Raw genomic sequence first — 13,863 nt, 5'->3', positions numbered from 1 at the left:
CTCAGACCTTATTGCTCTGAAATGAGGTTCAAGAAAGGTGGGGGTTGGCCTTTTCTCCCAGGTAACGAGATAGGACCAGGGGAAGTGGTCCCAAGTTGTAGCAGGGAAGGTTTAGATTGGATATTAGTAAAAATTTCCTCATGGAAAGGGCTGTCAATCATTGGAACATGCTGCCCAGGGAAGTGGTGGAGTCACCATCCCTGGAGGTATTTAAAAGATGTGTAGATGTGCCACTTAGGAACATGGCTGAGTGGTGGACTTAACTGTTAATCTAACACTGTCGGACTCCATGATCTCAGATGTCTTTCTCAACCTAAATGATTCTATGATTCTATAAAAGTCATTACCATATGAAGCAGACTCAGCAATCACTGTCAGGACCTATAACATTCTTCCCCTTTCAAAGTGTATTATTGTGTTCAACATCTCAATGATTATGAAACTGGCAACAAGATATTTACTTTGATCAAGGTGTTTATTGCATCTCAGAGGGCACACATGCACTGGGGTTTTTTGTTTTCTTTTTTTTTCTCCTGTTTGGGATTTTTTTTTAAACTGAAATACAAAGAAAAGCCATTTTGAAATCAGCTTTTTATAGAACTTTCCCATTACAGTGTTATCCCCACAGCAAATTCAGATACAACCACTTTTAATGGTACCATACATTGATTAAATAGTTAATTTGAAAGACTTTAGGTGAATATCTTTCCAACCCAATATGCTTTTACAGAGAACTGCCAAGCCACTTGTAACACTGATCAACAGTGACCTCATTGAAGAGTCAAGATCTTACACCAAGCCATCAGCAGAAACAGTATGAGAACAAATAAAAATTAAAGAAACACAGTATGTACAGTAAAGGGCATGGATCTCTGGATCAGAATTAAATCTAATCACCAATAGTACAAAAGCTACTCACAGCGCATTCGGGGCAATGGAGAAAACACTAGCCTAAGGCATACACAGGTAAGCACTAAATTAAGAGATGTACGTAAGAACTGAACAGAGATGAGTAACATCACTTGTAATGTTTTGACTACAGATATACCAAAAAGTGCTCTCATATTTGAAATTCCTTAATGCCAGCACTACTATGGTTGCTTTTTCCCAACTACATGGAGAGAAACTGACCCTTTACTTATTTTCAGTGCACTTAGCAAGAACTGATAAATATGCCAATTTTAAATGCAAAACCTCAAATAATTAAAATAGATTTAAAAATAAAACCAGCAATAAATATGGTACTTTTCAGATATGGTTTTTCATTCTTGGTAAATCATTGAAAAAGTATTTGTTATGGAAGTTTTCCTTTATATTACTTTAAATTATCTTAACATATACAGTGCCACAAAAATAAAACATTTTTTTCACCACAATTGAGATTCCTGTGACTGGGGAAAAAAAAGTATCCTGCACAATTTATTAATTATTTTCTTTACTATCTGGTATTATCACACTATGTTTTATAACAGATAAAGGAGAAATTGAGTCCTAGGGAAATTTCAGGTGTCCTCAAAAAGTTATATACATTGAAACCTTCAAAAACCACAGACATTGCTCCAAATGGCTCACCAAACAACAGCTGCATAATCTGCCCCCATGGGATAGGTTCAGAAAAGCACTAGAAGGCATCAGAAACATACATCCATTGTTTAAATTGTAAAACACAAATAACCCAAGTACACAAATTCCGAGAGAGAGTAGGGATAACAGCGAAGGTAGTACACATTCCTAATGTTCACTTTCACAGCTGTGCTACACATTTCAGGAGGAAGAGAAAGTCTGAGTAAGCGCTAGGTTTGGTACTGGTGGCTCACTTTGAAACTCTGAGCATCCATTTGTAGACTCCAAACTCACGTTTTTAGCATCCAGTCAGAAAAACTGCAGCTGTGAATATACAAAAGTATTAGATGAAAACTGGAGTAGTGAGTTAGCAAAGCACACGCTAGAAAGAACACCAAATCTGCTCATCTCTTCACACCTCCAAGCAGTTGCTATCAGTTTTTAATGAAGCAGAGTCTTCTCACAGACAGTTATGAATCTCTCTACTGTATATACTAGTTATCTCTCTCCTATAAATACTAGTTGGAAGCAGTGAGTCCCAGCAATGAAGATGCATCCCCACTCCTGGCCATCTCCACCAAGTGCCAGGTACACCTCCCTGTGGCTGGAATTTGGAGAAAGGTGAAGTGGGACTGGGTGACGCCTGCTAAGAGCAGTCTGATCCCATCCACTGCTGCCAACTCCAGTGCAGAGGAGGCTTAGAATTAAGCTCTAGGAAGAAAGTAAAGTGACTCATGAAGAAGGCTTTAAAGTTATATAATGGTTGTCCTCCCCTCACCTGGCAAATTATTCTAGTCTTAATTATAAAATGCCTACCTTACTTCTGCATTACTATTTTTTAATTGGCATAAGTGTTCAATTCAATTTGACATTTCTACTTGGCCCTCCTAACATCCTTCTCCCAAACCTTCACAGTAATATTTTGGTCTTTTTTCCCCCTTCCATTCTGCAGTACTGTTTTTTTGCTTCTCCTCCATTTTTTCTTTACATTTACTCCTCTGTTCTTCCCCACTGTTGTTCTATACAGCCCCACTCAGGACCTCATGTCTTAGCATTCAGAAAAGCAGTGTCTCAAAAAATTGTATGGCAGGGGAAAACATTAGCTGGCAGTAGTTAAAAGATGCAAACAACTTTCCCTTGATGACCAGAACATGTGAGTTAGGTTTTCCTCTTCTGAAACCTTTACACCTGTGATACAAAATCTGTTTCAACACCCACAAGACTGGAATGAGCCTCTTCAACACCATTTCCCCCCCATCCCCGTCCAAGTATTTGTACTGTTATAATTCTATATGCTTCAGGATTAATTCAGGAAAAAACCAAACCTGAATCCTTAGATTGAATAGAAACAAGGTAAAAATGGAAGTTAAAGGTTGAAGATAACATTTCCTGGCAGTCGCTTTTGGCAAATAAAAGTAGTTAAAAGTCAAGCTTTCAGACTAAATTTAAGAGTGTGGACAGAGATTTCAGTTTTCATTATCAGTGCATGTTTCTATCTATCTCTGCAGCTACTATTTTATCGGTCATATTAACCTACTGGCCTAAACAACATCTGTGTGCCAGACATGTACCACAGTGTGACATGCTTAAGCAGGCAGTCACAGAATACCTTATCGTTTACAAGAAATCCTTGATGTTAAGATCCGCTAATGGGTCCTTTGTTGGAGGTTTCTTGGGACTCTGAGTAGCAGGAGTTGGGCTTGGAGAAAGCTAACAGATGCCAGCCAGGAAGGCAGGAAAAAAACAAAGCAGACAAGAACACACAATTATTAGATAAACATAGACGGTTCTCGCACAAGCACATCACAAGCATACTAAGTTCTCATTTTTCTGCAAGTTCTGCATGGTGCCATTTTACTCAAGCATTGTTTAGATTCCATCCTTACTACAGGGTTAACAATGTTTGGTAGGTTTAATGGATAAGGTTCTAGACACTGCAGATCCTAATTAGCATAGCTTCAAATCATTCTCTCCCTGTAAGACAGAATGGCGTTAGGATCATCAATCCAGACAGAAGATAAGCAATTGTTAGATGTTAAACATCAAGGGCAGAGTAAGTAGAGTACATGCTGCAGAGAAGAACTGAAATTTTCAGCAACTGGTATTTAAGTACAAGTTATTCTACACTGCTAATGTAAATAAGAGTCCAAAGTGTAGTGAAAACATGACTAGATTATGTAAGTTTCCTCCTTTGACAGGTATAAAAATCATCAGTTATTCCACAGAAAATGTCCGTTTTCAAGTTTCGTCCAACACTTTTCACTATGGTGATCCGATGATTCTCTTATCCTGTCCTTACTCCCTATCCCTACCTTAACTCAGGGCACAAGAGTTATTTTGCATGTAACCCTGGCATCTTGATGACTACTCTTCTAGAAAAATTGTCTGTGCCCCATAATATTATTCTTGGTAAGTGCAGAGACAGTTTAAGGTGGGAGGAAAAACAGGACCACGTATGTTCTCACTTAGAACAGTTTCAAGATCTTTCCATTCCTACATGGAAAATCCTGACAAGTCTCATGGGGAATGTAGTTTCCTACTTAAAAAGTGTGGTTTGCTACATGTTGGTTGGTTAATATTTGCAAAATGAGGGAGATGGCTTCGTTTCCAGGGTTAAAAGTGAGATTTTAGAGCTGAAGCATCAACTTCCATCTCCCACCTTACTTGAAAGACAAGATGGACTTCTGACTAACAAAGAAGCAAAATACTACTGCCAAGTCATTCCCAGCCTCTCCTCTGGAAGGGTCTTTTTCTTTTCAGAGTTATTACAAACCAAACTCTACTCTGAAAAAATAGCCTGGAACAGGTATTATAGCTAATGCTGTATCACCTACTGGCTAGGAGCTAAAAGCTTTTCATCACAGTGGATACACAGTGGTGCACTTCCAAATTTATGAGCATCCAATTCAAAAAAATTCTTAGGAAACTACGAAATGCAGCTTGATAATACCCACTTTAACAAGAGGGATGGCATGGCTCCACCATGTAGCCTACTTCACCACTAATTACTCTGTTAGGTTTTTCAAGCATATTAAAGAAAGGCCTCATCCCCCTGGCAACGAGTAACTTGTGACACAATGTTTCCTGCTTATTTTTAATTAGTGTAGAATTAAAAATATGTTTGCTTTGGTTTTAGATGGCCATACTTATGTCCAGTCTATGCCTAAATATGTGAATGTCACAAAGTCAGATGAGGTAAACACAGTTTAAAAAGCAAGAAAAATTGAAGCAGCCATGGATCTCCCACTTAAAAAAGGAGCACAGTGATCGAGATAATCCATTTGCATTCATCTGCCTTAATGTAAGTCAGAAAAACAACTTCATGGTATTTAAATTTGTGCATTGATGTGAAAAGCTGTGAAAAGTGTGCGCTCCAACGTTGCACACACTATGGTAATTCATATTTGAATGCAGTGTTTTGCACTGAAAGAAACCTAGCAAGCTACCAGCCTGAAACAAATGAAACTGTATTTCTTGAGAAACAGCTCTCATGGAAGAACTGGAGGCGTTAGCTTATTCAGAAACAGAAGGTTGGTTTTCTGAGGAGTCTCTTGTTGGGCTGGGAGAAAAGATGCTGACTGCAGCCTGAGTAAATTATGATAGGTTGTGAACAGAATAAGAATGCCCATCAACTCCACTTTAAGCTTTACCCAAACATGTCCCAGAACTTAAATTTAGTTAACTAATAGAGACTTTTCAAACCTGTTTCATTGGTCTCATACAAGGCAACTGGTAAAAATCAAGGTGGTTCACGTGATCTGCTGCAAGCCAGGCAGCTGAGTTCTTTAAGGCATCTCATTTACAGATCTACAGCTAAACTAAGGTAATGCATACACATCAGCTACTTTCTAGAGCAATGGAGAGAATCAAACATTCATCTGGCAGTAATGCTTACCTGTACACCAGGGCCAGCGGCGGCTCCAAAGGGGGGCCTCATCATAGGCTGCCCGTACATCACTGGCTGTTGAGGCATCATGGGCACGCCTGCACCTGCTGGGGGCTGTACAATTAACATGGAGTCAGCAGGGTTCTGGGTGGAGGAAGGAGAGCAGTGTAACAGAAGAGACTCACCATCCCAAATGCTGCTCCTGGCTGTGGGACAGGTGGAGTACCTCCTGCAGCAGGAACAGCACTTGCTGGAGGCACACCTCCTGCCTAAAAAATAGATTGAAAAAAAATAAAAACCCAAGAATCTAACATCAACCATCTGGAAACCACACAGTCTCCAGCATTCTCAAAGCTGTTCTGGAAAGTAGGACTGTTATGTAGCACATATGTAACCTCAAAACCACAAGGCTTCAAAGAATGAGAGAGCTGAATGAGTCCTTATGCTGATGCTCAGCTTGCTTCTTCATAAGAAAGCAAGGGTGACAGACTTCATTCTCTTCATGAATAGAGTTCATTTATTGAATATAACTCAAAATAGGCTCAAGAAAATACACACTTTCCACTTTCTTCTACACTGTGTAAGAAAGCGTTCCAATTTCATGACAGCTAACACACTATAGCACTTATTGCAGCACTGTACTTTAGTAAAAGCTTAAGCAGATTGTAAAGCTAAGGCAAATAACTGCTATAATCAGTTTACAATGAAAAAAATTAATTACACACCAAGATTCATTGAAATTAAAGAGTAAGTTAAGCCACTTAAGCCACAATGAGAACCATTAAATACTTTACTAAGGACAGTTTAGTGTATCTTGCTATGCTTTTCATTCCTATGCTTGACTTGCTATCATTTTCATTGAAATAACACAAGGGATAAAAAAGGTTATCTTTCTCTAGAACTCAGGAAGAGGGAACTGGTAGTTTAGTAGTTTGACTGGATACAGAGCACAGGTGCATCTCTGAACAAGGCCACCCTGCCCTACTTACCTAGCATGACCTACTCATTATCCCTTTTGACTCCCTTGTCACTAACTTCCCATGCACAGTCTCCTTATGGCCTTGAAAGCATCCAAGTATTTACTTTTTCACATATATATATACAATCCAAATTATTAATAACTTTGAAGACAGGCAGAAAGCATTAAGGAACGGATTTAAAAATGGCAGTAGGATTTTATTACTGCTATTGAATGGCCTAAGCATATTGGCACAATCTCTCAAGCTGCTACAGACGCATGTATGGTCGTGCCTGAGCCTCCACATCCTTGCCTCCTACCTTGAGTCAGTTCTATCCCACTACACTTGGAGAGCAGCTAGCACACTTACAGTTCAAAGGACGGTGTGTCTTTGGAGATATGCTGGAATTACTCACGCACAGTTCACTTCTGTGAATGCTGCATTTAGTGCCCTTGGTTGATCCTTGCTTCTACACTAAAATATGCCACTTTCTCAGAAAGCTGGAGACAAGTCAAGAGAACCTGTCCCAGATTCATTAATCAAACACCCTACATATCCTGGCTGAGAATTTATGAACCTTTATTTCATTCTGAAAGCTTTCTGGGGAGAACTTCAACTAAAAGCTATACTGTGCTAGCAGCATCCCCAAACTAAAACAAACATCTGGACACTCAGGTATGAAAAGCAAGAAATAGAAACACACAGGTTCATGACATCAGATGCACTGATCTGACTGCATTCACAGGAACGCACTGTAGCTCAAAATTCAGTTAGGCAGATGCCAGAAAAATGGCCACACAAAATGAATCTGCTTATGCCTCAAAGCACTAGGATCAATCCAGGGAAGAGGCTTTTATGAAATTCTACTGATTTTAATCCAGAAATTGAAACATCACAAAGAGGGGAAGAAGTGACCAAAACTTAAGTAGTTCAACAGTGACACAAGAAAAGTTTAATTTTGGTCTCCACATTTATTTTTCCTGATGATCTGGCTATTTTAAGTTTGGAAAAATACCTAAGTGTATGATTTTGAGAAATATATATAACAAATGTTTCACAAAATGCTATCAAAACTATCCAGCTTCCCAGAAAGGCTAGTTACCTACCAGACGGTAAAATCACTACAAGATCAGGCTGATCTTAATTAAGTTTGAAAATTCAGGCAGTACAACTCATTAAATAGTTCACATACCAGTAGAGCAAGGACTGTTTGAAGATATTATTTTCAAGCTTACAGCATAGAAATGGTTAATCACTACTACCATAGCAACACATGGCCTGAGAATTGTCTGCTGCACAGAGAGTCCAAGAGGAGCTGGTTAGGTAGCTCTAAGCTAGCAGTAATAATTGTAGTGCAGGTGAGGTGTTGTTAGTATCTTCATGTTTAGTAAGCAAGTACAAAAACAGATGAAAAAAAATACAAATTTCACTTACACTGTACAGTATTGCCCAGCCTTTCTATTAAGAAAAAAAGTTGATGTTACAACTAACACATTCGGTGAAATACAGGAATTCTTGTACTTTCCGTAAGGTTAAGGAACACACTTAGAGTCATGTTAACACCTAGCTGTGGCTGTAAGGAACTGAAACCCCTTCAGAGTTCTTTCCTTCCCTTCCTAAACCAACCTTTTTTCAAATTGAGGCTGATTTATGCCTTGTGAGACTTTTCATGAGATCAGGCATGACATCTCTTCAGATTACTCTTGTAGTTTACTCATAATCAAGTTGCTCTTGTGCCAAAATCTAGATTTTTAGCTTAACTCGATCCTCTTCTCTCAAAGCTAGTGCCTTCTGAATCTTTTTACAGGGTAATCTTAACTTTTCCAACAGACTGCTTTACCCTGCTAAATAAGTTACTGAATTCTAATCTAACACCAATCCCCTGATCAGTATGAATAACAGTGCAGTGTTTTGATCTACTTCATTCAGGAAAACTTAAAAAAACCTATTTATTTTCTCTCCTTCTAGTACTTCAGCTTTGGATCAATAGCATTTTCTTTTTGGGAAATTGACCTGGGCCTCATGCTGGCAAGACCTATACAGCTAATCACACACTTAAAAATGTCCACAGGTATTAAATGTCCATGTAGAGCAACATCTTGATACATACGTTAGTGTATTTTTCATTTACGAGTACTCAATGATTTCTTTATGCCAGCTGTAAATCTGTTCTTCAAAAATGTGACTCAAAACATTCAAACAATTTATACAGAAGCAAACTCTTGAGCTGAAGTAGACTGGAGCAGTGCCTATGTATGCTTGCAAAATCTCATGAAATATCGATAGTTCAATACTAGTGTTACCTACGGATTAACCACCTACCAATGGAGCACCTGGGACACCACCAGTTGACCATGTTGCAGGTGCTACTTTTGGCTGCCAGTTGGCTCCTCCTGTTAACTTTTTCTCTCCAGCATTCCACTGAAGGTCTCCCCTAACAGAGAGGGAGACAGGCTATTATTTGCATACTCCCACAGTGAAAATGAAAACGGATTGCAGCGTACATTAACATCAGACGTGCAGCTACATTAGCGTATGGTGTATGCAGTTATTAACAGAAAGATATACTTTTAGTGACGCTCAGTTTCAAGGGTTGTTAGCAGTAGACATCAGTACACTCTATACCAAAGTCAGTTACATGGTTATGGCCTTTGTGGTGAGAATTAAAGAGAAGTTTTACTTAGTGTTGACTGAAGGTAACATATTGCATATACCCTTGCAAAGTAGGAAGTGGGACTGCTACTGCCTATTCTACTGGGGCCAGGCAGTAGAGCTGCCTGCTAGATGTCTTTGAAAGGTGATTTCATTGCTGGAAATCTTGCTCAGACAGCTGAAGGAGGAAAGCATTCAGTTCTGAAAAAAGTCGATAGATACAAGAGAAACAAATCATTCACAGAATAGAAGGGCTGTTGCAAAACCAGGTTTTCTTAGACGCTGCTCTCATCCAGAATAAAATACACCATTTGAACAAAGTAGATTGAAGGAAGATATGTTTTTGGAAATAAACCTCTTGATATGTTTATACATATCCCTCCTATCATCTCCACAGAGGTACAAAATACTTTGAAGTCTTGCATACAGAGGAAGACTCAGGACAGAAGTAAGCAGCTAGACTAAATGACACATTAAAAAAATAAATGCAATGTTATAAATATTTCTTTTTGCAAAAAGAAGATTTTTCACTGCGTGGAATGAACTTCTTTTCTATTTTGCAAGTATTTCAATGCCTACACAATACCTAGCATCTGTAAAAGTGTAACAAATTATGTATTAGTCTAGATTATGGAGAGGAGCTATACAGTTTATTATCTGGACAATTTGTTAACTATAAGCTGTTTGGAAATCAGCTGTTCAACATGAAGACAGTAATTCACAGGAAAAAATATTTCTAGACTCAGATTAAAGACAGCAAGTTTAAAAGCTTTGTCAGGAACATTTAACCTTAATTACTCAGTGGATCTGTATCAAATATAATATTTTCTCCAGAATTTTTCTGAACTGATTGGGAAGCAGGGAAACATAACTAATTCATTTTTTCTTCAGTAAACACTGAAATAGATTTAAGGCTATACAGTAACTCTGAAACCTTTCTCTTATTTTAAATAAAGTTGAACTTACTTTTTTGAAGTAGTGCCAGAAATTCCAAGATCTGAAATTGAAACAAAAAGAAATAAATAAAAAAGAAGTCATATGTTTAGTAAATTAAAGAATGTCAAAGTAACAGCTTACATTTCATTGCACATGGGCTTATAAAGAGTAAAAAGAATTGTGGCTATCTTCATTTAGACAGCATCAGAGGACTGGTTACATTTACTCATTCTCCAGGACAAACGTTTGAGAAACCCTGTAGATGTCTTACACTTGAAGAAGGTATTTTTGCTTCATAAGCAAACCAAAGTAACAATATATCTAGGTCTACAAAATGCTAACTTATTTAAGAGCACCAAACTATTTACCATGAAGAAGCTGATTTTCAAATACACATAAATCTGAACATTACCTATAAGTTTTGTGCTGTTTTATCTGCTCTATCATACATGGAAACCCCAAATAGTTTCTTTCCTTCCCTTTGGAAGAAGTTTTAAACTAAATTTTAAAGAATATTTTTGTCACATGGCCAATACAAGTCCTGTAAGTCACATATTGCTCAGTTTGACTTTCTACCCAAACTTGGATATACCAAATCACTTGCAAAAGATTTCAAGGGATTTTCAAGGGATTAAGAGTTCTGCTAACTTCTAAGCATAATAGTTTTTCCCCCACATCTAACAGACATGTATGTATCATAAGATCAGTTATATCTTTGCTGTGGTGTACTAAGAAAGTATTCCATTTAAGCAACCCTCCAAAATACAACTTCAGCAGTATTACACCTTAGCCTAGGTAGATCTCTGTTGGGTTTTTTGAGGGGGGCTGTGGCTGCTGATCTCTAATTACTAAGGCTTGAACCCTTTTCCTGCTACAGGAAGGGTTTTTAGTTTAGCATTTCAAGAACATGTTTTGGTAAGTTCACTGCCTGAGAAAAGGTCTGTTCCTGAGTGCTGGTACACTCATCACTCCCCTGTTACTCTTATCTTTCATTAAGCATGAAGTCAACTATTTGTGCCCACCAGCTTTGCTGCTTAAATTCCACAATGCTATCAGACACTTTGGACAATTTTTACTTTTCCATCTATTACCCAGGAGCACATCCACTTAAGAATCTGATGTCTCCCTGGAAGGTACCCAAGACAGTCACACGTTACAGATCATACCTACCAAAGAGATGCCATTATTTGACTCAGATCCTGGCCACAAAGAAGGACAAGTCATAAACCCAGACTACCAGCTATCTGGATCAGGCCTTATTCCTGTGAATAGCTTTCCCAGTTTCCCCAGCAAAACAGAAGGATGCAGAAGCAAAACAGAAGGATGCAGAAGCAAAACAGAAGGATGCTGAAGCAAGCTAAAATACACAGGTATTTGACTCAATGGAAAAGTAACACAGCTGCATGCCACACCACTTAAAACCAAAATTTGTCACTTACTGCCTACTAAGTTTGCAAGAGATGAATCAAGATCACTTCCAAGGCCTTTGCTTGCTGCTGAAGCAGTGACTGTTGCTGCTGCTGCTGCTGCAGGTGCTACAGGTTGACCAGAAGGAACCATAGTTGGCATAAGAAGATCACCTAAACCATCAAAAACTGGAAGTGAAAAGAAAGTTGGTTAGAACAGCAGTTGTGCTAAGAAAAGTACTGCCCGCCACTTTGCTGTTGCTCCAACAAATATAGCACAGACAACCACATCACAGGTCTTACCAAAACACCATTTGACATTAAAAATAATGCCAACAAGGGCATGCATGTCATTTTACTAGACACTGAATGTACAGTAATCCTGAAAAATCTATACCAATGAAAACTAATATGAGAAGACATGCCTAAAAGGACTTTATTGGAGCATTCAATCTACATAGATACAGCACCACTTCCACACTACACTATTTTTCCAACAACCATCCTTGGAGATGTCAGATGCACACACGTTATGTCAGGAGATATTCATTTAAATGTTTTTAAAATGAACATCTTGCAGCAAACACCAGTCAGAATTACTGTGGTAAAGGTAGTCTTATACCTTGACATCTCACAGCAACAGGATTGGAAGTCTCAAGTTGTTACTATTCACTTGCAAGCAGCAGGGAATTGGGAAAACCTACTAACGTGAGATCAGAAGGAACCAGAACCACCCACACTGACAATGTTACTCGCCGTAGTCCAGTCACCTAACTCAGAAGTTCACTTTTTAGATTCCTTGAAGTCAAACTGCTTGGTGTATCTCATGCCTGAGTTCTATCTTCTGATCTGTTTTTTAGGTACATGCTAACGTTAAGTCAACAGGAAAGGGTAGCATGTGCACTGGCAAGCAACCAAATACCCAAGCAGCAGTACTATTTCCACTTTTTTTTTCTTGTACAGTTGCAGAACTCACCAATTTTAAGTTTGTAGCAAGGACCCAGCATGAAAAATATAGAACGGAAGAGATGCAAACAAAACAACAGCAGTGATAAAAGTTTAGGCTTATAATCAGGCAAAGAACACTATGCCACTTTCTGTTGTGTGTACCCTCAGATGCCATGCAAGCTCAAGAACACCTGCAGCAGCAGTGGCAAGATGACTCACCTACACAAGTTACTTACAGAATAGTGTTTTCCTTGCTTAATTCCTAATTCATGCTGTTAAGCACATGCAAGGATGATGTTCACACTAGTTTGATTTCACTGACATGGTAGTATAAAAAACGGGTACAGAGAGCTCTTGGGCACACACCAGCCTAAACACTGCCCTGAGGTTCTCCCAGTAGAGAAAGAAGAGTGAGTTCACTGATACTGCTCGTGCTCAGATCCTAAAAATGGTATCATTAACTCATCTAAAGCATGAAACGCATTAGAAAGTTCACAAGAAGAAACCCTGTGGCTCACCTGATGCATCAAACGAGCTGCCAGTTGTTGGAGCTGTTGTCCCAAAAGCTGCATCGAAGTTAGGCTGTAGTAAGCTGGTTTGAGCTGGAGTGACCGGGGATGGTGACGGAGAAGGTGAAATAAAAGAACCTCCAAAGCCTTTAAAAAGTTACATAAGAGAGGTGTGGACATTAGAGTCAGTCTTATTAGGCTTTTTTTTTAACAAAAGCTCAATCTAAAAAGGGCAGAATGATAAAGATAATTCTTACTAGACCATTGTAAATAACTCAATACTGCACAAGTATCCTTGGTATGCCAGGTATGACCATGGAAATTTTACAGGCTTACTGAGTGTCACCAATAAAAACTTTGATGCTTTTTACTTAGTTTTCTTCAGAGGCAGACCAACAGCAGATAGAACTCAATTCTTCCAGCTCTACACGCTATTGTTCTAGGTAAGTAATCTCAGAGGCAGAAAGCAACAAACAGTTAAAAAAAAAAAAAAAGAAGCAGAGGACTAACTTTTCTGCTCCTCACCCCACACCACCAACGAGGAGGCTGGGGATGTGCAAGAAGTTGTGAGGGTACACAGCTGGGACAGCTGATCCCAACTGACAGGGACGTTCCATACCATATGGCATCACGGTCAGCATATAAAGCTCTGGGAAAAAGCCCAGTTTGTCCTCTCAAGTAACCATCATGCATGATGGAGCCCTGCTTTCCAGGAGATGGCTGAACATCTGCCTGCCCATGAGAAGTGGGCAATTAATTCCTTGTTTTGCTTTGTTTGCACATGCAGCTTTAACTATTAAACCATCATTATCTCAACTCACAAGTCTTCTCACTTACTATTCCAATTCTCTCCCCCATCACACCAGAGGAAAGCAAGTGAGTGGCTGTGTGGGGCCTGAGTTGCTGGCCAGACCATGACAACAGTGCATTTCCCAGCTGTGAAATCAAACAGCTGCCACACATTTAAAGACATGATAGGCCACAGCTCAACATAGCGAACTCAT

General features: G+C 39.0%; 1 protein-coding gene across 1 annotated transcript in view; it reads right to left on the bottom strand.

Annotated features, from left to right (window-relative positions):
• Positions 1-456: 456 nt before the first annotated feature.
• The window catches only part of SNAP91 (synaptosome associated protein 91), a 65,071-nt gene continuing 51,664 nt past the window's right edge, over positions 457-13,863 (bottom strand). The window contains exons 23-30 of the mRNA XM_050314449.1: positions 12,869-13,006; positions 11,436-11,591; positions 10,027-10,057; positions 8,731-8,842; positions 5,635-5,718; positions 5,459-5,563; positions 3,173-3,273; positions 457-1,887 (exon numbers count right to left, since the gene is read on the bottom strand). Of these exons, the coding sequence (XP_050170406.1) occupies positions 3,181-3,273; positions 5,459-5,563; positions 5,635-5,718; positions 8,731-8,842; positions 10,027-10,057; positions 11,436-11,591; positions 12,869-13,006 (719 nt within the window). The 3' untranslated portion in view covers positions 457-1,887; positions 3,173-3,180. The remainder of the gene's footprint in view (positions 1,888-3,172; positions 3,274-5,458; positions 5,564-5,634; positions 5,719-8,730; positions 8,843-10,026; positions 10,058-11,435; positions 11,592-12,868; positions 13,007-13,863) is intronic.

The sequence above is a fragment of the Myiozetetes cayanensis genome, unplaced genomic scaffold (genome assembly GCF_022539395.1).
Source record: "Myiozetetes cayanensis isolate MyiCay16 unplaced genomic scaffold, myiCay2020 scf2-11, whole genome shotgun sequence".
NCBI lineage: Eukaryota > Metazoa > Chordata > Aves > Passeriformes > Tyrannidae > Myiozetetes > Myiozetetes cayanensis.
The sequence above is the reverse complement of the archived record's forward strand: the minus strand, read 5'-3'. Positions and strand labels throughout refer to the sequence as shown.